At 37.9% G+C, this 27,344-nt stretch overlaps 1 protein-coding gene and 1 non-coding gene across 2 annotated transcripts; both read left to right on the plus strand.

Annotated features, from left to right (window-relative positions):
- Nucleotides 1-7,868: 7,868 nt before the first annotated feature.
- TMX1 (thioredoxin related transmembrane protein 1) lies at nt 7,869-21,610 on the plus strand. Its single transcript, XM_022570575.2, has 8 exons — nt 7,869-8,117; nt 11,157-11,272; nt 12,614-12,659; nt 14,469-14,597; nt 16,800-16,845; nt 16,944-17,045; nt 17,161-17,227; nt 19,887-21,610. The coding sequence occupies exons 1-8, from the start codon at nt 7,870-7,872 to the stop codon at nt 20,066-20,068; spliced, it is 936 nt and encodes a 311-aa protein (XP_022426283.1). The 5' UTR covers nt 7,869; the 3' UTR covers nt 20,069-21,610.
- Nucleotides 11,390-11,524, plus strand: LOC115803678 (small nucleolar RNA SNORA70). The gene has a single exon (XR_004024449.1). It is a non-coding gene; the product is annotated as a small nucleolar RNA SNORA70 (small nucleolar RNA).
- Nucleotides 21,611-27,344: the final 5,734 nt, after the last annotated feature.

A 27,344-nucleotide genomic window follows, 5' to 3' on the forward strand; every position in this document is an offset into this window, starting at 1 on the left:
ATTATTGAATTTCAGAGACATATTTACATATAAGTATGGTATATCAGTGTTCATATATAAAATTTGATATTTAACCTACTATAATTAATATAATAAGTAAAAATAAGTTAAGATGCAATGTTGCTCTATATTAACTGCCAACTTTCATGGGCAGGGAAACTGTGAGACCCATGGTGTGCTCAGATAACCGTCTCTGTCCTGGTTCAGTTCAAGCATTTCTTGTTGTCCTGACTCTGCATCATTTATGATCTCTATGCCTTGAGCCATCTGTGTGGGAAGAGCTGCTACTTGTGTCAGAGATTTTAATGCTAAGTGAACACACTTCTCTTTCTCCTCCTAAAATTGGCCAGACTTCCGAATTTAACTCTGGTGTCTATAGCTTTAGCTTTGCTTGTGCCTTTTGGACAACTGCAATAACATATATTAAGCTAACCTTGAGCTACAAATACTTTGCAACTTGCCAAGTAATTATGTCAGTGATTAGTAACCCTCCAGATGGCCAAATCTTCATTTATTAACTCTAATTTAGGGTTTCACATGATAGTATCCCTTTGAAAAGCTACATTTTTCTCTAGCTGGGTTTAAATATTTTATGCATGAACATTATAAAATATTTAATAAGCGTCTTTAAAGTTAAATTTTAAAGCCAACCTCATACATTTAGAATGATCCTTACTTTTGCCTTGCTGTACCCAAATGGGAGAGGAGAATAATTAATCTTCCTAATCTTGGCTTAAAGAGCTGTGAGACCATCTGAGGATGTTATCTTACTGTTAGTGTAGTTCTCGGAGAGTTTAGCTAAGTTACTCTATAATATTGCTGCCTCGGCATACGTTTTGTGTGACCCAGCAGCCTGCAGGGGCGTTGAACTAACTCTAGCCCGTCCTGTGAGTGTATGCCCTAGGTAACAGCCCCGAGGGTCACAAGTAAATGTAGGTTACTGATATGACTCCCCCAGTGGCCCTTGTGATAGACTGTCCCCCTCATCCTCTCAGGGGCTTCGCTCTGTGCACCCCTTAGGTAAGACCCCTGAGAAGCTTACTAAAACCCTGCTCTTTTTGGTTTGAATTGCCCAGGAACCCCAAAGCACTCCACCCACTGACCCTAAGAGGGGCATGTTTCCCAAGTCCTGCTTCTCTCTGCCTGCACCCTGCCTCACCGTCCCTGTGTGGGCCCTCAAGGCATGCTGTATACTTCTTTCAGGACTTGTGAGTAATAAACTTCTCTATTCAATTTCCCTGGTGGTCTTTTGCAGGAAGGCAGCTATCTATCTGACACCCCAGGGCTCTAATAACAAGTTAATTTAACAAAATCATAGCAAGTGGCTCTACTAATATCTGACAAGATAGACTGTAAAACAAAGAATGTTGCTAGATATAAAGAGGGAAGTTTTATAAGAGTCAATCCATCAGAAATATACAACAATTATTAAGATATATAAAACAGAGCCCCAAAATACATGGAATACAAACTATCAGAATTGAAGAGACAATAGTTGGAGACTTCTATACCCCACTTTCAATAATAGAACACTTAGGCAGAAGGTCAGCAAGGAATTAAGACTTGAACAACATTATACACCACCTAGACCTAATAGACATCTATAGAGCACTCTGCCCAACAACAGAAAAATGCAAATTCTTCTCAAGGGTTGGAACATTCTCTGGAATTGACCATATGCTAGGCCATAAACCAAGTGTCAATAAATTAGAAAGAACTGAAATCACAGAAAGTGTGCTCTTTGATCACAATAGAGTGAAATTAGAAATTAATAACAAAGAAACTTGGGAAATTCACAAATATATGGAAATAAACAACACACATTATTTCTAAACAACCGACAAGGAGGATATCAAAAGAGAAATTAGTAAATACTATGACATGAATGAAATGAGGGCCACAACATAACAAACATAACAAAAGTTATGGGATGCAGCTGAAGAAGTGTTTAGAGGAAACTCAGCGGTTCAAAACCTACATTAAGAAAATCAATAACCTAGTCTTCTACTTTAAAATACTTTAGGGGGAGAGGGAAAGCACACTAAATCCAAATCATGCAAAAGGAAAAAAATAATGAAAGAGAATAAAAAAACAATAGAGAAAACCAACAAAACTAAAAGTCTGTTCTTTGAAAAGATCAACAAAATTGACAAACCTTTAGCTAAACTGACCAAGAAAAAAGAGAGAAGACTCACATTGCTAAAATTAGGAATGAAAGAAGAGACATTAGGGCTTTCCTGGTGGCTCAGTGGTTGAGAGTCCACCTGCCGATGCAGTGGGCGTGGGTTTGTGCACCGGTCTGGGAAGATCCCACATGCCGCGGAGTGGCTGGGCCCGTGAGCCATGGCCGCTGAGCCTGTGTGTCCAGAGCCTGTGCTCCGCGACGGGAGAGGCCACAACAGTGAGAGGCCCACGTACCGCAAAAAAAAAAAAAAAAAAAAAGAGACATTTATATTGACCTTACAAATATAAAAAGGATTATAAGGGAATACTATGACCACTTGTAGGCCAACAAATTAGATAACTTAGATAAAATAGACACATTCCTAGAAAGACACAAGCTACCAAAACGGATTCAAGAAGAAATAGAAAATCTGAATAAATCTACAAGAGATTGGATATCCACAAAGAAAAGCCCAGCTCCAGATGACTGTACTGCAGAATTCTACCAAACATTTAAAGAAGACGACAAAAGAAATTCTTCACGAATACTTCCAATAATAGAAAAGGAGGGAACACTGCTCAACTCATTCTATGAAACTAGTATTATCCTGATACCAAAATGAGATAAAGACATCACAAGAAAACTATAGACCAGTATCTCTTATGAATACAGATATAAAAATTCTCAACAAAATACTAGCAAACTGAATCTAGCAATATACAAAAAAAACTAAACACCATAACTGTAACAGGGAATAACAGATCTGACTCCATATTGGATCTGTTTCTTTTACTTTAACCTTTGTATTGTATTGCTTTTGCTATAATACAAGTTAATCACTAAAGGGATGTTGCCTATAGCTTAAAGTATACATAATGGCCCATTTCCAGGTACCCTGCCGCCCATGCCTGAAAGTCAAGCAAAAATACCTTTGTTTAAGCTCACAGGAAACATCCTGACCAGGCTCACCTGCGAATTGCTGCAGGGAAGAAGAAATTACCGCATCTCCTCCAGAGTCTAGCTGGAACCAGGAAATATTGCAACAACTTATTGTGTATTACCTTTTTTACTTTACCTCCTCATCTCCCCCTCTTTGTTTATAAAAGAAACTAGCATCCAAACCCAGGCAAGATGGTTCTTTGGGGCACTAGTCCACCGTCTTCTTGGTCTGCTGGCTTTCCAAATAAAGTCACTATTCTGTGCCCCAACAATTCATCTCTAGGTTTACTGGCCTGTCATATGGTGAGCAGTATGTAAGGTTGGTTTAACATTCAAAAGTCAATTAATAAATGATATCAATAGAATAAAGGACAGAGACTACTTGATCATCTTAATAAATGCAGAAAAAGCATGTGATAAAATTAAACATTCTTTCAGGATACACAACCACCTAGGAACAGAAGGAAACTTCCTCAACCTTATAAAGGGCATCTATGAAAAACCCACACTCACATCATACTAATAATAAAAGACTAAATGCTTCCCCCCTAAGAACAGCAACAAGACAAGGATATCTACTCTTGCCACTTCTATTCAACATTGGACTGGAGGTCTAGCCAGGGAAATTAGGTGAGAGAATTAAATAGAAGGCATCCAAATTGGAAACAAAGAAGTAAAACTATCTCTACTTGTAGATCACATAATCTCGTACACAAAAAATCCTCAGGAATCCACTAAAAATTATCTAGTAATTTTTAGAACTAATAAACACATTCAGCAAAGCTGCAGGATACAAATACCAAATTCTACTGTAATTTTATACAGCAGAAATAAACAAAACAAAAATGATATTAAGAAAACAATTCCATTCACATTAGCATCAAAAAGAATAAATACTTAAGAATAAATTTAATAAAAGAGGTGCAAAACTTAGACTTTGAAAACTATAAAACATTGCCGAAAAAAATTAAGAAGACCCAAATAAATGACAAGACTTCCCATGTTCATGGGCTGGAAGGCTTAATATTGTTAAAAGGGCAATACTCCCCAATTTGTTCTACAGATTTAACGAATTCTCTTGCAAAATCCCCACATACTTTTTAATAGAAATTGACAAGCTGATTTTAAAATTTATATGAAAAATCAAGGGTCCCGGAATAGGTAAAATAATCTTGAAAAAGAACATAGTTGGAAGACTCATACTTCCCAATTTCAAAACTAAAGTAACAGAGAGTGTGCTATTGGTATCAAGAGAGACACACAGATCAATGGAATAGAACTGAAAAGTCAGGGGAAAAATAACCCCCCTCGAACATCTATGGCCAACTGATTTTTGACAAGGGTGCCAAGACCATTCAATGGTGAAAGAATAGTCTTTTCAACAAATGGTGTTGGGACAACTGGCTATCCACATGCTATGGAATGAAGTTGGACCCCCTATCCCACACCATACATAAAAATTAACTCAAAATGGATCAAAGACACAAATGTATGAGATAAAACTATAAAACTCTTAGATAAAAAACATCGGTTACCCTGGATTGGGCAATAGTCAGTTTCTTAGATACTATACCACAAGCATTTCCATTTCAAGGTGTGTACCCAGGGGAAATGAGAACATTATGTTCCTGCAAAAACTTGTGAATGTTGATAGTAGCATTACTCATAAACAGCCAAAGAGCAGAACAAATGTCCATCAACTGATGAATGGATAAACAGATATATTCATAAAATGGAATGTGACTCAGCAATAAACAGAAACGGAGTACTGATACATGCTACAACATGTACAAACTTTGAATACATTATGCTAAATAAAAGAAGTTAGTCACAAAGGACGATGTATTAAAATATTCCATTTAAAATGGTCATGAAGAACCTAGGGGCAAGATGGGAATAAAGAAACAGACCTACTACAGAATGGACTTGAGGATATGGGGAGGGGGAAGGGTAAGCTGTGATAAAGCGAGAGAGTAGCATGGACATATATACACTACCAAACGTAAGGTAGATAGCTAGTGGGAAGCAGCCGCATAGCACAGGGAGATCAGCTCGGTGCTTTGTGACCACCTAGAGGGGTGGGATAGGGAGGGTAGGAGGGAGGGAGATGCAAGAGGGAAGAGATATGGGAACATATGTATATGTATAACTGATTCACTTTGTTATAAAGCAGAAACTAACACACCATTGTAAAGCAATTATACTCCAATAAAGATGTTAAAAAAATAATAATAAAGTACTGATGGTCTAGTGATATTAGAAAAAAAAATAAAGGAGTGATGTGAAGACTGGTGGGGAAGTAGTGTAGGCAGAGGGAACAGCTAATGCAAATTCTCTAGTGTGAGAATGAATTTGATTTATTCAGGGACCCCCTGGAGCGTAGCAGGGTAGGGAGGAGGAGAGCCAGTACTACACGAGGTAGCAGTTAGGCAGATGTCAGATCATGTAGGACTTTTTAAGCCATCGTAATGAGTTTAAGGAGTTTGGTTTTAATGTTTAGTGCAGTGGGAACTTCTTGGAGGGTTTTAAGGAGAAATTGCTAGATCTTATTTAGAGAAGCAAGAGAGAGGACACAGGGTGATCAGTTAGGAATCTACTATTGTCGAGGCAAGAGATGATAGAAACTTGGACTAGGGTATTGGCTGTGGAGATGGATATTAGAGAAGGTAGAGTTCATGGGACTTGCTGACGGAGTACATGAAGAGGGGATGAAAAGAGAGAACAATAATGAAGAATTAAAATGTAAATTTTTGTCTTGAGCAACCAGATGGACCTTGGGGCTCTTAACTGAGATGGAAAACCAGGAGAGGGAGAATCAAGGATTTTATTTTTTGATCCTGTTATGTTTAAGCTACCTATTAGATATCCAAGAGGTGTCCAGCTACGGGTTGAATATTGTTAAAAAAGAAATAACAGTCTTAAAATGGAGTCATTTGCCCCCCATGAGAGCAAATCCAGACTTAAAGAAGAGGCAATCTCATGATAAAACCCTTGCCAGTTCTCCTCTCCTAAAAAGGCCTAAAAAATAATTTTCTTTTCTTTTGCTAATAACTCCCTTACCTCACCCTTCTTCCTATAAAAGCCTTCCATTCTGTATAACCTCTAGGAGAGCCCTTCTAGTTGCTAGATGGGATGCTGCCTGATTCATGAATCACCAAATAAAGACAATGAGATCTTTTTTTTAAGATTTTTTTTGATGTTGACCATTTTTAAAGTCTTTATTGAATTTGTTACAATATTGCTTCTGTTTTTTGTTTTGATATTTTGGCCACAAGCATGTGGGATCTTAGTTCCCCAACCAGGGATCGAACTTGCACCCCCTGCATTGGAAGGCGAAGTCTTAACCACTGGACTGCCATGGAAGTCCCAAGACAATCAGATCTTTAAATTTACTTGGTTGACTTTTGTTTTTTAACCACATACATGTCTGAAGTTCCCAGAAAGGTCAGGGCTGGAACGACAGGCATATTGATAGCTTTTAAAGCCAGAATTGAGGTTATCTGGAAGAGCATGTGGATATGAAGAGGAGGGGGGCCAGTACAGCATCCTGGTGAAAGCCAATGTCTGGAAGTCAAGTACGGGAGGACGGCCAAGAATTTCAGAAGGAGCAGCTAGTGAGGAGAAAAAAAAGCAAGTGAGGCACCACACTGTGCCTTTCAAGAAGGGTGTGGTGACAGAATGCTGCTGGCAGTCAAGTAAAGATAATGTTAACACGCAGATTACTAGTGTCCTAGAAAGGGCATTTCAGCGAAGGGGTGGGGAAATCAGCCAACTGGATTGAGTTTAGGAGAGAATGTGAAGTGAGGAGGTGTAATGGCAACTATTTTCATTTGACTGATTAATACTTTCTAAAGACTGCACATTTTGATTTGTATTTACAAATGCTTGAGGGAAAAACCCCTTAAATATTCGTTACAAGCCTGCGTCTTGTTCCATTTTGAATTTCTGATTTAGCATCTCTGTAACTACTGCATTACATAAAACTGAGGCATCACATACATCCTAAAGTGCATAATACACATCCTAAGTGCACTAAACACGTACAGCTCAATGGTTTTTTGTGTTTTTTGATTAAATTAATTTTTATTGGTGTATAGTTGCTTTACAATGTTGTGTTAGTTTCTGCTGTACAGCAAAGTGAATCAGCTATAAGTATACATATATCCCCTCTTTTTTTGGATTTCCTTCCCATTTAAGTCACCACAGAGCACTGGGTAGAGTTCCCTGAGCTATACAGTCTCAATGGTTTTTTAGGTATGACCTGTGTAAGCATTGTTCAGACCAAGATACAGAATACAAAGTGAACCCATAAGGTTCTCTTGTACCCCTTTACAGTCTATAATCCCCCAGAAGTAAACCAATATTCGGACTCATAAACATCCATTAGCTTCCCAACAAAAATTTTCAAAGGAAACAAAAGAAAACTCTGACGGGCATTTAACTGGAAACTGCTTTAGTGTAAACTTACCCACTGCCTTCGTTAAGTATAAATGCCAATCATTCGGCGCCAAAATCCTGAGGCAAATTTTTAAGCCGTTCATCTCCGAAGTCCCGCCCCCCTTTCTATACCACGCCCTCCGTTCACTCTTCCTCCAAAACGGTTTAGAGCGTAGCAGAAGACAGGACGAGAGACCCCTTTTCTGTCATGCGCACTAGGGAACAGGAGCTCTCTCTTTTTCTCTGCTCCACCAACCCACTAGGACCTGGCTTCGTCATGCGCATTGAGAGTTCTTAAGGCGCGCGCGCGCGCGAGCGCCGCCGCGCTCATGCGCACGAGCCGATCAGCCCGCGTGGGCGGAAGTGCGGAGCCGCTTCGCGAAGTGAGGGCTGCCGCGCTCGTTGTGGGTGGGCGAGCGGCCGACATGGCGCCCTCTGGGAGTCTCAGGATCCCCGTGGCAGTGCTGCTGCTGTTGCTTTGGGGGGCTTCCTGGACCCACGGGCGGCGGAGCGACGTGCGGATCATCACGGACGAGAACTGGAGAGAGTTGCTGGAAGGAGAGTGGATGATAGAATTGTGAGTGCGGGGCGGTGGTCTCGGGGCCCCCTCGGTGGGCCGGGGTCCTAGTTCCAAGTCTGGACCCCCGATTTCATCCCCGTTCGTCTCATGCAAGTCCCAGACTACCCGGGACTGCGACTCTGAGGCGCGGGGCGGGAGCCCCCGACTCCTCGCGATCCCCTAACTCCTCTTGGGATCCTCCGCAGCCGTGGTCCCACCCCCTCCTCGTTTCTGACCGGGGGATACTCTGTTAAGTTTCTTCTAAAGTGTGCACCCTAGTTCGGTTGCTAGGACTGAGGTGCGCCTGTGAGGTTACTTTCAGCTTTGAATTCTCTTTCTTCATGGCTTTGGGGTTGAGGGTGGTTGGTCTGTCTAGTTCCTATACAATTATTTATTTTGGAATGAGTCTTCACAGACTTAACAGACTTATTTCACCAAACTCTACAAAGGAGGAAACTGAGTGAACCTCTCCTCTCTTTTTGTCTCATTATCCTTAAAAAGTAGTCCACTTACAGTGTTAGAATTTGAGACTCTTTTAGTTTATTTTAAATGTTATTTTATGGATTAGGCATATTTTTATTGTCAATGCCAAGTAAATTCAAGTTGCGTTATTTAAACATCTGCGTTCCCTTTATCATTTGTTGTTGTTTTTTCTTTGCCCACGTTTCATTTTTCTTTTGGGTGTGTGTTTTTGCAAAGTACTGAATGTCTTGGGTTATAACTCTTATGCTTCTCTAAATGGTATTGCATTAAAAAAATTAATGTATGACTGTGATTATAAACTCTTAAAAGAGCGTCAGTTCGTCACTTATTGTTCAGATAAAACCATGTGTCTGTGGTGATTCCGTTATAATAACGTCCCTTCTGCATCGGTAGATAATAAACTGTCTGCCTTTGCTTTAGTCACTAAATTGGTGGTGGTGGTGACCGTGATGGCAGTATTATTAGTGGTACTAGTCATTATTCATTAGTAAAAAACACCATTACTGGCTGTTAACTGTACTAAACACTTCTAAGCTCTTTACATACGTTATCATATTTAATTCTTTACAAATTCTATAAGATAGGTATTATTTCCCACATTTTACAGATGAGAGACATATCTAAAAGCTTTAATTAATATGTCCAGGTATTGCCATAGTGGCTTTCTTTTTGTCTCCAGAAACTAACACAGAGTAGACATGCAGATGTTGTTAGAATAACCCCCTTCCTTAACGGGGTTCAGGCGGGTGTTTTTCTGGGTGGTTGGGTTGCCAGTTAAGGAGGGAGGTGGAGGTGGACATCCCCAAGGGAGAACCCACAAGGTCACATCAGTAACTCCTGAGTCATAAAGTCAAACAAGGCATAGAACATCTATATGCAGGATACAATAGGGGAAATGTTTATATAGTATGCATATAATCTGTAACTCAGTGAAATGAATTTTCAGGCACCGTTGAAGATACAGGGGAGAGGAAATATAACCAGGGACAGCATTTGGGTTTCATTGTCCTCAGTACCTTGTTTTAGATAGTGCCCATAAAATATTCACAGTTTCATAAATAATGTGTTGAGCAATTGTGATTATGAACTTTTATGCAAATTAAATCAAGTATTACTCAAGGAGATTTTTATTAACTCATTTGATCAAACTATATCAATACAGCAGTCAGAAGTGAAGTATTTGGGGATTTGAATTAGAGCATCTGTATGAAATTAAGAGCATACCGTAGTATTTTTTTCCCCTAGCCTACTGAATATGAAGTTGTCTCTAAAAAGCACCGAAGAAACAAAAGAAACTTGAAAAAGGATCTAGTATTTCTAATGATAGTCAGCTCTTACTGCAAGTTAGTTATCTGCATTAAATCTGCCCTGATCAGGAGTTATGTTACAGAGATATTTTCATTGTAATTCAATTTATTGTTACGGACTTTGGCTTTTGTGTATGGTACTAGTCTTGTTCCACAATGCATATTACTTTTAGGAATTTTATTTTCATAAAATAAGTCAAGAAAATAGAATGAAGTACAGAAACTGTACTCTTGTGTTTAACAGGTACAGGCTTTATTCTTCCTGGTTCCATTAAAAAAAACTGAGGTAAATTATGAGATAATATACAATAAAATAGGAAAAATCAAATCCTAGGAAAGATTCAGGGCCTTTTAAGACTGAATACCGGAAGAGTAATTAAAATGCTAATATGCTTGGCCACAGATTTATAAACCCGAGATTGACCAAGGTCTGGGCAGAGAATTTCATTTGGCCTGCCTAGTGTTTGTGCCTGGGTTAAGTTTTGAGGTAGCATTTTTACATAAAAATGCAGATTTTCAGCTCCTTTTAAATTGGAATAGCCTGCTGCACTGGGCCAGCTGCCCTGGACCTGTCAAGCTATGTAGTGTTTCCTTCCTTAAGATGAGGCACGTGTTTCCTGTTCACCACAGCCGTGGGTGCTTCCTCTTTTTTTACTAGCACCTTGGCACTTGTGACTCCTGCACATACCATTGTTAAAACTGATGAACTCCAAATTTGGCTTTGAGCTTTCTGCCCACCTTATAATAAGAGAAATCCAAAGGTTTTTTTTTTTTTTTTTTTTTGCTGTACGCGGGCCTCTCGCTGTTGTGGCCTCTCCCGTTGCAGAGCACAGGCTCCGGACGCGCAGGCTCAGCGGGCATGGCTCACGAGCCTAGCCGCTCTGCGGCATGTGGGATCTTCCCGGACTGGGGCACGAACCCGTGTCCCCTGAACCCATGTCCCCTGCATCGGCAGGCGGACTGTCAGCCACTGCGCCACCAGGGAAGCCCCCAAAGGTTTTTAAAGAGCTGTTTTGCACTTGAAAAGGGCCTTGTGTATTAAAAACTTATTCTCAGAATTACTTTTCTGTGATTAGCATTATCAATTCATAGTTCTTGATTTCCAGAGTGTTTGACTCACACTTAAAACCTTTTCATCTTCACAAAATTAACCACTTTGTTATCTTGTTTTTAGTATAAAATATTCTTCACAAGTTACACATTTTAGAATTTTTATCCCAATATGATCATATTAGAGTGTTTAACTTTTTTAAAAACTATTTCTTAGTTATGCTCCATGGTGTCCTGCTTGTCAGAATCTTCAACCAGAATGGGAAAGTTTTGCCGAATGGGGAGAAGATCTTGAGGTTAATGTTGCAAAAGTAGATGTCACAGAGCAGCCAGGTACTGTAAGTCTTTGGTTAATTTTGTTTCGTTGCAGATTGGGATGATCTGTTGGTCTGTTTTCCACATTGCATGATCTTAACTCTACCTTTCACTAGTTTTTAAAAACAGAACTGTCTTCAGCTGGTTAGGCTGACTTACCCACCTCCCTGATGGGGGCTCAGTGTGAAGTGCCGCAAAAAGTGGATTCCCTGGTTGGGTATGGCAGCTTACTTCTTTTCTGTATTGCTCTAAGGGACCTTGGAGACATCTCCCTCCCCCCACTCTTCCCTCACATAACTGCCTGTGATCTTTTTTCCTTTGCATCTCAGGCCCCAGACTAGTATGTAAGACGTCTGTGAGAAGCCCTAGAACATTGTGGCTCAGGTGGACATTGGTTAACCCAGCATTTGCATCTGTACCAAGCTTCAGAATAAGGAGCATGTGGTTGAGGTTCTTTGTAGAGTCAAGGTCACATTCCCTGTGTGAGTCGTCTAAATCTCTGCAATTGGGTTTCAAATTTAATCCTTTAACTGTGATTTGAGAACATTGGCTGTTAATTACAAAGCCCTCATGGTTGTGGCCTCCTGACTTGGCCCCCTGGAGAAGTGTCAGGCCCTGCCCTTACAGATGCTTCTTACCTGTTCTTGGTCACAGTAAACCTGGATTCTTGATTCTGCCCCATCCCAAATGGTAATAATCGCTAATATTTGGTGAGCACTTACTGTTACAGGTACTGCTCCAAGTGTTTTGCATTTATTATGTAGTCCTTATACAACGTTGTGGGATAGATAGTATCCCCGTTTTACAGATCATAAAACTGAGTCATAGATTGGTTCTTAGTTATTTTAGTGTTTAACACATGGTTGATAATGTTAGCTGATGCTGTTATTGCCCACCTTTTGGAAGATTCGTAATATTTTCCATTTTTAACAATACCTTAGAAACTCTGTGTTTGCTTTTTGATTATCAAATGCAGTTTCATTTGATTTTAGACCTAAGACCGCAGTTATATTGTGCTGTCCCATGACTCAGCTAGTAATCTTATAGTAGTATAATTGACCAAATGTTTATACATATATATTCACAAATGTCTTCAATATTCAGATTTTACATACTTTTAAATGGAGATAATGTATAGTAGGGTTTTTTTTTTTTCAGTTGCTTTAAGTACGTAATTGGAATTTCTTTCATTGTTTATATTACAGAGCTCAACTATTTTTAGGTATAATTTCATATTCTTTGCCTATTAGTATTCAAGTAATTCAGAGTCAGCTTTTAAGTGGTAAGTGATTGGCCCATATAAAACCTGCTGTGTGTTCTTTCTTGTATTTATTTCTAATCTTTCTTTATCATTTGTAGGACTAAGCGGACGATTTATCATAAGTGCTCTTCCTACTGTTTATCAGTAAGTATTTGAAGATTCTGTAGTTACGAAAGATGCGTCATAGTGTAATCAGAATAGTAGACCTCTAGCCTAGATCATGTTTAAAGAGCCTTATATTCAATAAGTTTACTAGAAGGCGTACTTTGCTTAGTGCTATTCTAGGTGCCTTTAGATAGATGAATGATGCATGAAACAATCTGTGATCCCAAAGACTTGTAATTGTTTTAGAAGATGATGTGCACGAGAAATGGTGTGATACCATTCAGCTAGTAAGTGATTATGAGCGCAGAGTTGTGGTAAGTACTGTAGGAAATTTGGTAAGGGAAAAAAATCGCTGCTTTGGACTGGTTCCTGGAGAATATGGGGTTTAAACTCAACTTTGGAGGTAGCATTTTCAAGAGTGCAGAGTAAGCATTCCATCCTGAGAACAGTCTCATAAACAGTTATAATTAGGAGCATGGTATGTTCAAACATTAGCTATTAGAAAGTGCTGTTGCTCAGCCTTGGGGACAGTGGTAGGTGAAATGGTTGTTAAGTCAGAATAAACAAGATTATGTAGTGTTCAGTGTCAGGTTTTTTCGTTTGTCTTTATCTTCTGAACTGGCCATAAGAAATCTTAAATCTCTGTATCTGCCCTGAACCTTAATGTTCATCTAGCTGGTAGGTTGAATGCCAGGAGGCACTTCTCTCCTTCACTTAAAAGTTACACAAACAAGAAGTCGGCGGTTCTGTGTGTATCTTGATTTTCCTTGTCTTTTTTTCATGTTTGTATCTGTTTCCCTGTACCTTTTTGTTTGCCACGACTCCCTTTGTATATGTTTAAATGTCTCTTCTCTGTCTCTGTAAGTGCTTCTCTCCGTTTTTACTCAGTCCTTTTCTCCACATGCCCCTTAACTGGCTAGTCAGTCTCCCTCTTGTCTCAACACCCCCTGAAATTTTCTGGAATTTCCTGCCTTTTTCTTTTAGTAACATTGTTTATCATGCCCATTCCCCTAATTTCTGCCTGCTGAAATCCTACCTATCCTTCAAAAACAGCTCAAATGTCATTTTCTCCGCAAAACTTTGGGTTTTTGAGTGGGGGCTTCCTTGTTGTCTTTGGCTCTGGGTGGATAAAGGATCCTCTAATCTTACTGTAGGTAGTGGGGAGCTATGGAAAGTTTTTGCGCTTAAGTGATAAAAATTGAAGTGTTGACTGAGTAGAGTTAGACTGGCAGTATTGTTTAAGGTAGTTTAGAAATGGTGAAGATGTGGGAACAGGGAGAGCACTTACGATCCTATGACAGAGCTCCGTGCATTAGGAATGGGAAGGAGGAGGTGGGTGTCAGAAAGAACGCAAAGCCGAATAGTCACTGCATCAGATGCCTCCAGTGACTTAAAGCATGATGGCTGTGAAAGTTCTTTAACAATAGCTAATAAATAATAAATGTCAGACGGGATTCTAACTGCTTTTTCATGAAGTCATCTCTTTAATGTGTGTATTGTGGCTTAAAAGTAATTTTCTGAGATATATCTACGTACTGCATTTCTTTTTCTCCCCAGTTTTTTATTGAGACATAATTGACATATAATTACTTACTGTGTTTCATAGTTTTATTATTTGGAAGAGTAACAATAACAGTCTTAAGACTTACGATTGTTTAAAGGTATAACCTCAGTGTTTAATTAAATTTGGGGCTAAGATGTCAAGGGTAGGTAATTAGTGTAATTTGCTACTTCTGCATTGCTGATGATTTTGAAGATTAGGATTGATTGTAAAATGAGGTTATAGAAATAGCAAAACAAAGTTTATTTATTTGGTGCTGATTAATATTTACTTGTGATCTTCTTTAGTTGTAAAAATGGTGAATTTAGGCGTTATCAGGGCCCAAGGACTAAGAAGGACTTCATAAACTTTATAAGTGAAAAAGAGTGGAAGAGTATTGAACCTGTTTCATCATGGGTTGGTCCAGGTTCTGTTTTGTAAGTATGAGGGGTTTTTCTCTTATTTATTTCAGGATTAATTGGGACATATATTTCATGTAAATAAAGGATACTTACTTAGTTTTAATTCTAGGACTCTTAAGATATGTTCAGATTTACTATGTGTTATTTTCAGTTTGACTTTATCTTCTAAGTCCAGTGGATACTGTGATCCTTGTTAATGTAGAAGGAGGCAGTCTATAGAATTAAGCTGAAAGTCTTTTTAGGAATATTTTAGTTCTGTAAATATGGTCATTTGTATCATCAAAAACTAATAAATTCCCCTAAGAGTGTGAGCGATATAATAGGTAAAACTATCATTTGAGGGGTTTTTTGTTTGTTTTTGTTTTTTAAAATATTTATTTATTTATTTGGCTGTGCCAGGTCTTAGTTGCGGCATGTGGCATCTTTAGTTGAGGCATATGGGCTCTTAGTTGCGGCACACGGGATCTAGTTCCCTGACCAGGGATCAAATCCAGGCCCCCTGCATTGGGAGTGTGGAGTTTTAACCACTGGACCACCAGGGAAGTCCCTATCGTTTGAGCTTAGCATTTGGATGAGAAGCCTCAACCATAGACCTACTCATGCTACCTTTAGATTTAAGTTCTTGATTTAATGTGATTGAATTATTCCACCTGTCTGATAGCTTTTTGTACGAATAGTATGGATGAACAATGAGCCTAATGACATGACTAACCACTGAGCTTTATATGTAGGTAGAGGGTACATTTCTCCATAGCAGCTTGCTATGGAGCAGTAGGATTGGGCATAACTAGCACATTTTCTGAATCTTTCTTGGGGAGCAAGGCCTCACGGGTCATTTGAGAGACCTCTGGGAATACTGAGTTTTGCTGAGGCCACCATGGACTCATCCTGGTGTGGCTAAGCTGTCTCTTCCTGTCCTCTTATCACACTTGCCTTTGGAGGATGGAGAGTGTAAGCGATAATGCTCTGGATCTGGGAGTGGGGGCATGATCATCCCTAAGCAGTATTTTGAAAAAGAAAGTTCATCTTTAGGACCTTTTCCTTACACCTCTGAATTGAACTGTCAGAATTCCCCCACTGAGCCACCATGCCCAACCCAAATAAGGCACCTGCTCTTTCTGATAGAATCTAATTAGCACAGACTACAGTGAGACAACACAGTGATTCATGTTTCAGTTCCTTGTTCCTACTTTGTGTTTTAAAGAACAGAAGCAACATGGTTAATGTACCTGTCTGTGTTGGACAGAAAATGTAACTGATTTTTGTTTGAAATCTCATGTCATAAATGATTCTTCCCCTCTCTGGTCGAGGAAGTGGGGGTCGCTTGTAAGTCTCCGCTGACTCCTCCGGACAGCAGTCCATACCTCTTTTATTGGTAGACTGAGTAAGAGGCGCTCCCAGGGTCAGCTTGGCAGGTTCATCCACCCAGCGATCTGTGATTGGATTAGGCCATCCTGCATGCAGGACCTCTGGCTTGTGTGTGAATTAGTTTATGTGTTAGCGGCCCCACTTCTGCTAGAGAGAACCCACAAAGCTAAGTTTTGGAGCAGGCCTGTTTTCTAACTGCCCATCAAAGCTACTTGGGTTTAATTTTGTGAAAATTGTTATTTTTACTTTTACCGTTTTACTTATATGGTAACAGCATTTATTTCTTGTGTAATTATTTTGTATATCATTAAACTATATCAAACTAATGCTGTTGTAAGTTTAATTTTAATACAAAAGGAGGGTAATTCTTAGGTGGGAAGGATCAACTCAGCAAGTGCTCCCAGTCTTCCTTCAGGCTCCCTTCTCTACTTCTTCTTTGGAAGATTTTAAGGGTGAATAAGAGTTGCCATTTGCTTACAGTGTGCCTAACTTCAAACCAGTTTGTTCCATAGAGCTTGTAACCTGTACTCAAAGTATATTGGAGAGATCATCAGGTGAAAGGTTATAGTCAAAACAATAGGAGAAAAGGAAAAAAAAATGATCAAGTGTTTTGTTTATGAGGATATCACATAGTGGCAAAAATTCAGAAACTGTTAATTTCCATTAACAAGCCTTCTTATTATGGGCTTGAAATCACTGATGTATCACTAATCTTGAGTAACATCAGCAATAAAATCTGTTGTGTTGGGGAAGTTATAGAGTAAAAAATAGAAGATATAGGTAACACACATGTATTCTACTTCAAAGCTGTGTATCTGATTCAGTTTTTCACTTGTCTCTTTATTTTAGGATGAGTAGTATGTCAGCACTCTTTCAGCTGTCTATGTGGATCAGGGTATGGGCTAAAATTTTATTTCTATTTTAAACATTTTGACACTGTCACTTTTTAAGAAATGACCATGTTTTTAGTTTATTTTTTTCTTTTGATTTTAGACTTACCATAACTATTTTATTGAAGACCTTGGATTACCGGTTTGGGGATCATATACAGTGTTTGCTTTAGCAACTCTGCTTTCGGGACTATTATTAGGACTTGTAAGCACTTCATTTTTGGAGTACTGGGAAGAAAAATATTTTAGAATTTCATAATTCAATATAGTTTCACTAGCTTTATATTGTACATTCATACTTCTTATGTTTATTTTTGCAGTGCATGATATTTGTGGCAGATTGCCTTTGTCCTTCAAAAAGGCGCAGACCACAGCCATACCCTTCCAGTAAGTATATTTTTAAATGTTTATTTTTATTCACTATAATCCCATTGATTTCTGTAATAAACACAATCACACATAAAACAGGTTGCCTTTCTAGCTTAGGTTTCTAAATATGGAGTGGTGGGGGAAGAGGGATGTATATTTCATGTAAGAATGACAGCCCATTGGATTTAGAAACATAGGTTTTTTTTTTTTGGTGTTTATAGTGTGGAGAATTTTAACACTGCATATAACTTAGAGATGTTTGATAACCATTGACCTGATGTCAATTTGTTTGAAAATTCCATGATATTCATGGATCCATTTGAATATACTTGGGTCAAAAAAAGTTGAATATATTCCACTCTTGAAGTCTTTTCATTGGTATAGTGACCGCATTTGAAGCTTTTTCTTTGTATGCTGGTCAAGTCTAAGTTTTTCTGTTAGGTTATTGGGAGAAGCAAATCCTGTAGCTGCTTGAGGAGTCTCATTGCCATTGTATTTTACTACACGATGGGTTTATAGAATTAGAATATTCACTGCTGTTTATCTTAATAGGATTACCTACCAATCATTTATTTTTAATCTTGAAAATCATACTGTTATGAAGGCCCTCTTATTTGCTATTTGTAAAGAGCTTTCACTTTCTGTCGTCCCATTTGCTTTTCAGCAGCTCTTTAAGTAGACTGCATAAGTGATACTCTTCCCATTTTGTGGTTGAGGAAACTAAAGCTGAGAGAGATGAACTGTGTTTCCAAGTTCACACAGAAATGACAGAGCTGAGAGTAGAACCTAAACCAGACTTTTGGCCTGACATTTCTGTTGTATTTCGTGACTTAGGACTTAAACTGAGGTCAAAACTCCTGAAATGAAATCAGTGGAGATTGCATTTACAGTATTCCTTGTCTGTCGAACAACTGATAGGGTTTTTTAAAAAATTTCTTAGATAGTTGCATTGATGCTAAGAAGAACACAGGTAGGGGAGGGAATAATTTTATCCACCAAGGGTCACTGACCTGTAGGAAAAAATATAATAAGCACAGATTACTTAAAAGACAATTAAGTCAGTGAATGTACATTTTATATTTATTTTGCTTCAAAAACCTTAAACCTAATAACAGATTTGTCTCAAGTAATCTGTGACACAACTGATACTAATCCATACTTTAATGTGATATTACCCCTTCTACAGCAGGCTACAGGAGTTTTTTGAGTTGTTTTCCATTATGTGTGTTTGGCTTAGATTTTGAGTTGCTAGGAAAAGATCCAACTGAGTCTAACTTTAAGCAAAATCAGAATTTATTGGTTCACATAGTCAGGAAGCCTGAGGGCAGAGTTGATTGGATCCTGGGGCTCAAATGTTTTTATGTTTCTGAATTGCTCAGTTCTCTATAACTTTGCTTGCTCCATTTTGGGGTCTTTTTAGTCCTGAGAATAGAATGACTATAGAAAGCTATAGCTCATAATCCCAGAGTAAGAAGGCAATATACTTCTCCCTGTACTCACCTATCTTTTGGAAAAATTCTGGTGTATTCCACTTGTATAGAGGGCTCACTTTTTGGAACAGTCACTGTAAACCAGGGTTTCTCAACCTTGACACTATTGGTCTTTTGGCCTGGATAATTCTTAATCGTGATGAACTGTCTTTTGTACATTATTGAATGTTCAGCAGCATCCCCCTGGTTGCCAGTAGCACCACCCCTCTCTGTTGTAGCAACCAAAAATATCTTCAGACATAGCCAAGTGTTCCCTAGGAGGCAGAATCACCCCTGGTGGAGAACCACTGCTCTAAACTGTCGTTTGTGTCCACCACAGCCACCTGGGATGTAGCATAGGGAAGGGGTAACCCAACAGGAAAAGGGATGCTAGACAGACCAAACAACAGATTGTCCTCTTTACGGTAATTCCTTCCCGTAATTTCTTCTACCTTGCATCCCCGTGTTCTTCCCGCTCCATTCCAGGTTGCCTAGGATTAGGGGCGGTCTCGGATCACTGAACAGAGAAAAGCTCATTGGCCAAATTCTGTGTTCTGGATCTCAGTAACATGGTGTCTTCTAAGTTTAAGTTAACTAGCAACAGTCCCTATTAACAAAGGGGGGGGGTATATGTGTGTGTGTGTATATTAAAAAATTAATTGAGCTGTATACTTAAGATATGTATCTTATATTATTTGTAATTACACCTTAATAAAATTACATACGTGGAGAAGTGGAAGCATCTTTATGAAATCACTTGAAAAAAACATGGCTAGGAAAATAGCCTTCAACTTAAGTGTCTGATTCCTGTTCTCCTGGGAGCTGAAACAAGGGTGGTATTGAAGTTTGTCTTAGTATACTTCTTAGCTAGAAGATTTAGTAGCAACTTAATATAAGATAGTTATATTTAATGCAGTCTGTTTTCTTACAACAATATGCACAGCATTAATTCTGGTTCATTAATTTCAGTTCAGTTTATGAATAGGTGGATAATAAGAATGAATTTGGTAAGTAAAATGGATCTTCCAAACCAGTTATTTTCACAGTATCACTTGTTCTTGAAGATAGCTTTCTCCTTTTGGAAATCCAAACATGATTGATAAATAAATGCCAAAGCAATTTATGGGCATATGAATTGTGTCTTGATTGTACTCTTAACACAACTCTAATACATCAACAAAAGAACATTTCTGGTTTTTATCTTTAAGAAAAATTATTACTAGAATCTTCTCAACCTCTGAAAAAAGTGGAGGAAGAACAAGAGGCTGATGAAGAAGATGTTTCAGAAGAGGAACCTGAAAGCAAAGAAGGAATAAACACAGACTTTGCACAAAATGCCATAAGACAACGTTCTGTGGCTCCTTCATTGGCCACAGATAAATCTAGTTAATTTGTACAAGTATATTCATATGATTTTGACAAAAACAGAAGATTGATCATTTCTTTTGGTTTGAAGTGAACTGTGACTTGCTTGTACATTGCAGGGTTCAGTCTAGATTGTCATTAGGTTGAACAGTCTACCTTCAGAAAATAAAAGTAGCATTATTTGAAAAATCAGGATTTGAGAACAGTATGTGGTTCAAACAGTTGTTTAATTTTTGAAAAATCTGGTGCCAAGCAATAAGATTTCTGTATGTTTGTTTCATAATAACCTTTTCAAGTCTGAGTTGAAAAATTACATTTCCCAAGTATTGCATTATTGAGGTATTTAAGGAGATTACTTTAGAGAAAAAGATTTCTCATTTGATATAATTTTTCTCAGTTTCACTGTGTGAAAAAAAAAACATATTTCCCATAAATGGGAACTTTGCCCATTGTCTCAAGAAATGTGTATTTCAGTGACAACTGTGAGGTCCTTTTAGAGGTAAATTCCAAAATTTAGTCATAGCTTTAGAGTATGCAACTAATAAAAGCTACCTTACTTTAGTTACAGTTTTCTACATATGATAATACAGGATATGTTTAGGAAGATTTTATAAGCCCATGGTGTTGTCTTGATTCCTATAAAAGGTTGGTTGCCTTTTTGTTCTCCTCTGTTCAGTGTATGATTTGTATTTTTCTTACCATGAGTTACATTTTTCATTTTCCAAATTGGATAATTTCCTGGAAATGTTTTTCATGTTTTAATAAATTGTTTTAAACTGAAGTTTACTGAGGAATCCTTAAAAGTGAAGAGGCATCTACTGATAATTTAAAATCTTGGCTACTTGTTTCAGATTTTACATCATTCTTGTTGAACCTCTACTTGAACTTTTTTTGGATGTGAAGGTGAACATTCCTGATTTTTATTTGATTTTGTGGAAAAGCCTTGGTATTTTACATTTTGAAAATTCACAGAAGCTTAATTTGATATAAAGTTAGCATTCTACTCAGGAAAAAGCATCTTGTAGTGTATGTTTTCAATGTATATTTGTCCTCATACAGAAAGTTCTTAATTGATTTTACAAAGTCAATGTATGCCTGATGTCTTAAACTCATAAAAGGCTTATGTTTTTGAAAAGACAGACTCAGTATTCTACTGTACTTTCTGTTGTGTGGTATTTCACAGGTGGGTACCAGCAAGGTGGGACATTTAATATATTTTTACTCCTTGAAGAGTTTAAGAGTTTTCACCTTACAGCAAAAGAGGGGGTGGGCGGACGTGTGCGGCAGCAGTAGAAAACTGTGTTAGCTACAAGAAGGGGAAAAAGCATAAATATTTAGAATGGATCACCTCTCCATTATGGTAATAGACAATTTCTGTAATGTCCCCTTTCATCTAGGTTCTGCTGCTGTGTGAATCCATTAGACTTACAATATCATAATGTACAACAGTTTTCTTTAAAGGCCTCTCCTTTAGAATATTAAATATTCTACCATTGAAGAGTTTGGATGTGTAATTTTGTGATGCTTTAGAAAAATAAGCACAAAATAAACTTTTCTAAGCACTTCACTGAAGCTGAAGGCAAGTGTGATTTCTAGTTGCATATTTAACGATGCTTAATTAATTTGCATTTTACAGTGTTCAAGTGAATATTTGTGTCACTGTGTATATACTTGATATGTGTAATCAAAAGGCTAGAGTCATACACATCTGTTTCTGTCACTTGAGATGATAGAGAAATGCTGTTCGTTAATTAAGCGTTCTATTTTTCTAGTCTTGTAGTATACATGACAATATAGTTTTAAGTTTTTAAGTGATTAAAAACAATATATACAGAAGATTACAAGTAGGCTGAACATGTAGACTTGATATTTCAGAAAAGAGATGATCTTGTGTGTCTTCATGATTGTCACTGTAGACATCTGAATAATCAATTTTCTGTCACACCAGAGGCTTACAGAAACTATATTGGGATCATTTTACCTTTAACCAGACCCCTTTTGTTTCTGCATTGGTTTAAAGGGGCTCCACATGGCAGCTTAGCAACAGATCGTCTAGGAGGGAATAAGGTGCAATATCAGCATCCTGGAGAACGCTGCTCCCCACGATGCCTCAGTCATTCAGCTCCAGCACTAAAGTATTGAAATCTGATCACTCCACTAGAAAATGCAGTATTCTACCACGTATTGCCTAAATACTTAAATGAGCAAGACTGACAGCAGTTTTAATGAAGGTTCCATGGGGAACATTTTTCATTCATTGAGTATTGAAGCTGTGCTCTTTTCCTGTAATAATTCATTTAGTCTGACTACAGTATGTGATATCTGAGCATTACATGCGAACAGGCTCAGAGAGCTAGGGCAGAAATAGGTACAATTAGAAACCACAAGATTTCAAATCATGCTTTTTTTTTTCAGCACGAGTACTGCAGATTTAGCAATTTATATATGAAATTACAATATAAATTTTAAAATTTCACTCTTATCAGATATTGCAACAAATATATTCAGAAATACCAGAATTCAGTACTTGCAGTCTTGTGTTTTGGGTACTGCATAAAGAATCGAGGTTATTACCATAAATGATGCTTTTGAAAGCAGTTTTCTCTCTAGTCAGTTGTGTTCTTATTGAGCCCGATGCATAAAAAGGCATAGTACTGGACTTGTGATTAGATAAACATTTTTGAATGAACATTTTAACTCATTTTAAAGTTACCTAGGATATTCTGATTCATTGCATAATTTAAGTTAGAATTCTTCTGATAATTTTTTTTCCCAAGCTTTACTGACGTATGATTGACAAATTACTTTTGATGTGGGTGTTTTATTAATCATAATTGTTTTGGGTTGGAATTTAAATGAGTGGTCATACTGAGTATAATTGTGTAATTCTAAAAGTAAATTTTAAATTGAATATCCTACTTGCAGATTTAGATATGTTGGTATTTCATATCCAGCAACTTTTGCACCTGTTTTAGAGCCATTGAAATTAGAAAAACATAAGTTTAAATTGGAACTTTGATACTCTATAAGTAGTAAGATTCAGTTACATACTTGAACTAAACATCTAAAATGTTCCTTCTCCTTTAATGATTTTTTAATTTTGATTCATTCATTACAAATGGTGATAATACCAGTACTGTATTGTGGCCATTAATGAAATCAGCTGTCCTCCCTTTTTACCCATTTGGCTATGTGTGACACTACTTATAAGCCTGTTCTCATTGTAGTATCACAACTCAGACTGGTTGTATCCTGAAAATGAAAATATAAGAAGTCAGTTGAGCAAATAGAGGTTTGATTTATCTGAAACTTATTTTAAATCTAAGCATAATTGAGAGAGTCATGTTTTAAATTCCTTGAAAATATCTTGATACTTCACTTGGAAGAATAACAAGTAATTAAGTGTTTTTTTAAACTTCCTAAGCTTCAGTGCTTTACTAAAGCATGTAGTAGAAAGAAGGTTGCTAGTGGGTTAGAATGAATCAACTCAAGTAAGTACTTAGGAAGTTTCAACATATTGCTACCAAGGCATTCCTAAGAAACCTTCTCTAAACTTCAGTCTTTCTGTTTCCACAGAATCAAGTGTATACTTGGTTGGAAATTGTAAATGCTTTTAACCCTATCTTTCCAGCCCCAACCCAAATAGTGTCCCTGAAACTACTTTAACAAATGAACTGTTGTTCTCTGAGCCTGCCTCGTTCCATCTGTTGCTTCAAGAGTCAGCTCGAATCCTGTGAGTCCTTTCTGGCCCACAGTCATTTATTTCAGAAAGAAACTATTTTGTGGGTTTTTACCATTCTCTGGCAGTTAAATCATATACTATCTTGTAATATTTCTTCTCTTGCATTTATTATACCAATTAACGGACATGGAGCAACCACAATACATCTCTAGGCCTCGATTTGTGAGTAAAGTGATTTCTGAGGTTCTCTACCTTCAACAAGATAAACATTGCTCTCATCTGTTGTCTCGAAAAGCTGACTGTCAACTCTTTGGGGCCTGGAACTTATTGTTAGTTTGATACGAAGTGTAGTGTTGGGGGGAGACTTCTGGGCAGAGGTCAAGGGACCTGGCTTCAAATCTTGTCTCCACCCCTGACCAGGAATGCAACTGCCGCCTCTCTGGACACTGATTTTCGTATTTATGAAATGAGGGAAAGTTGAGTAGTCTAGTGTTCAGATAAATGACTTTGGGGAAATCCTTGAACATTAAAGTTATTTGTAACTTTAGCTTCCTGGGCAAGTTTCCTAGAATATTAATGCCTTGTGAAGGAAGACAGTCAAATAGTAAAGCTATTAATGTTGACAGTAAGCTGTGTGAGTGTCACTAGGAACTCACTTGGGTCCTCAATCTACTGAGATGGGGGAGCAGGAAAAGAAAAACTCTTCTGCCTTTACTCTCATGGTAAGCACTGGTGTCATCCTTCACACCAGAACCCAGATTTTAAGTTCTGCATTTCTTTGCAGCCCTGTGCTTCAGGGGAAGCTTGACTCCATCCTCACTTACTAGGGGCAAGTTTAAATCCTATTTTATGTGGATTTTGTGTTTAGTATGCAAAATCTTACATGTCATTTTGACAGTAACTTGAGTCTTCTCCTGAGAACGGGAGCAATGTAAATTTGAAGGTGGTAAGGAAGAATTATTTTGCCATTTTGTCCCCTTTGAGGAGGAAGTAAAGGCTGAGGTATGTTTATGTCTTCTGAAATATGTGGGGTTTTTTTTAGTTTGTTTTTTGTTTATTGTCAAGATTAAATGAGATAATGTATGTGAAAATGCCAGTTATAACTTAGCACGTGCAAACAGCTCAATATGGAATGTTCCTTAATCTAATGTTTATGAAAGGGGATTTCAGTTGAATAGCCCTACTGCTTAATAGACTATGTAACTTGCATTGTAATTTGAGCTATTTTTGAAGGTTTTTTTTGCAGACCTGCAAAGAGTATGGTTACTTTTTTTTTTTACATCTTTATTGGAGTATAATTGCTTTACAATGGTGTGTTAGTTTCTGCTGTATAACAAAGTGAATCAGTTATACATATACATATGTTCCCATATCTCTTCCCTCTTGCATCTCCCTCCCTCCCACCCTCCCTATCCCACCCCTCCAGGCGGTCACAAAGCACCGAGCTGATCTCCCTGTGCTATGCGGCTGCTTTCCACTAGCTATCTACCTGACGTTTGGTAGTGTATATATGTCCATGCCTCTCTCTCGCTTCGTCACAGCTTACCCTTCCCCCTCCCCATATCCTCAAATCCATTCTCTAGTAGGTCTGTGTCTTTATTCCTGTCTTACCCCTAGGTTCTTCATGACATTTTTTATTCTTAAATTCCATATATATGTGTTAGCATACGGTATTTGTCTTTCTCTTTCTGACTTACTTCACTCTGTATGACAGATTCTAGGTCTATCCACCTCATTACAAATAGCTCAATTTCGTTTCTTTTTATGGGTGAGTAATATTCCATTGTATATATGCGCCACATCTTCTTTATCCATTCATCCGATGATGGACACTTAGGTTGTTTCCATCTCCGGGCTATTGTAAATAGAGCTGCAATGAACATTTTGGTACATGACTCTTTGAATTATGGTTTTCTCAGGGTATATGCCCAGTAGTGGGATTGCTGGGTCATATGGTAGTTCTATTTGTAGTCTTTTAAGGAACCTCCATACTGTTCTCCACAGTGGCTGTATCAATTTACATTCCCACCAACAGTGCAAGAGGGTTCCCTTTTCTCCACACCCTCTCCAGCATTTATTGTTTCTAGATTTTTTGATGATGGCCATTCTGACTGGTATGAGATGATATCTCATTGTAGTTTTGATTTGCATTTCTCTAATGATTAATGATGTTGAGCATTCTTTCATGTGTTTGTTGGCAGTCTGTATATCTTCTTTGGAGAATGTTTATTTAGGTCTCCTGCCCATTTTTGGATTGGGTTGTTTGGTTTTTTGTTATTGAGCTGCATGAGCTGCTTATAAATTTTGGAGATTAATCCTTTGTCAGTTGCTTCCTTTGCAAATATTTTCTCCCATTCTGAGGGTTGCCTTTTGGTCTTGTTTATGGTTTCCTTTGCTGTGCAAAAGCTTTGAAATTTCATTAGGTCCCATTTGTTTATTTTTGTTTTCATTTCCATTTCTCTAGGAGGTGGGTCAAAAAGGATCTTTCTGTGATTTATGTCATAGAGTGTTCTGCCTATGTTTTCCTCTAAGAGTTTGATAGTTTCTGGCCTTAGATTTAGGTCTTTAATCCATTTTGAGCTTATTTTTGTGTATGGTGTTAGGGAGTGATCTAATCTCATACTTTTATATGCACCTGTCCAGTTTTCCCAGCACCACTTATTGAAGAGGCTGTCCTTTCTCCACTATACATTCCTGCCTCCTTTATCAAAGATAAGGTGACCATATGTGCGTGGGTTTATCTCTGGGCTTTCTATCCTGTTCCATTGATCTATCTTTCTGGTTTTGTGCCAGTACCATACTGTCTTGATTACTGTAGCTCTGTAGTATAGTCTGAAGTCAGGGAGCCTGATTCCTACAGCTCCATTTTTCGTTCTCAAGATTGCTTTGGCTCTTCGGGGTCTTTTGTGTTTCCATACAAATTGTGAAATTTTTTGTTCTAATTCTGTGAAAAATGCCAGTGGTAGTTTGATAGGGATTGCATTGAATCTGTAGATTGCTTTGGGTAGTAGAGTCATTTTCACAATGTTGATTCTTCCAATCCAAGAACATGGTATATCTCTCCATCTCCATCTATTTGTATCATCTTTAATTTCTTTCATCAGTGTCATAATTTTCTGCATACAGGTCTTTTGTCTCCTTAGGTAGGTTTATTCCTAGATATTTTATTCTTTTTGTTGCAATGGTAAATGGGAGTGTTTTCTTGATTTCACTTTCAGATTTTTCATCATTAGTGTATAGGAATGCCAGAGATTTCTGTGCATTAATTTTGTATCCTGCTACTTTACCAAATTCATTGATTAGCTCTAGTAGTTTTCTGGTAGCATCTTTAGGATTCTCTATGTATAGTATCATGTCATCTGCAAACAGTGACAGCTTTACTTCTTCTTTTCCGATTTGGATTCCTTTTATTTCCTTTTCTTGTCTGATTTCTGTGGCTAAAACTTCCAAAACTATGTTGAATAAGAGTGGTGAGAGTGGGCAACCTTGCTTGTTCCTGATCTTAGTGGAAATGCTTTCAGTTTTTCACCATTGAGGATGATGTTGGCTGTGGGTTTGTCATATATGACCTTTATTATGTTGAGGAAAGTTCCCTCTATGCCTACTTTCTGCAGGGTTT

This window comes from Delphinapterus leucas, chromosome 2 (genome assembly GCF_059928025.1).
Source record: "Delphinapterus leucas isolate spDelLeu-1000000601 "Yukka" chromosome 2, BTC_Dleu_Yukka2, whole genome shotgun sequence".
In the NCBI taxonomy this organism is placed as follows: Eukaryota; Metazoa; Chordata; class Mammalia; order Artiodactyla; family Monodontidae; genus Delphinapterus; species Delphinapterus leucas.

Excerpts from the sequence above, each read along its gene's own strand:
- TMX1 (XM_022570575.2), top strand. The coding sequence starts at position 7,870 with ATGCGCACGAGCCGATCAGCCCGCGTGGGCGGAAGTGCGGAGCCGCTT. Across the intron at positions 12,660-14,468 it reads GCTCTTCCTACTGTTTATCA|TTGTAAAAATGGTGAATTTA; the intron begins GTAAGTATTTGA and ends GATCTTCTTTAG. Across the intron at positions 14,598-16,799 it reads GTTGGTCCAGGTTCTGTTTT|GATGAGTAGTATGTCAGCAC; the intron begins GTAAGTATGAGG and ends TCTTTATTTTAG.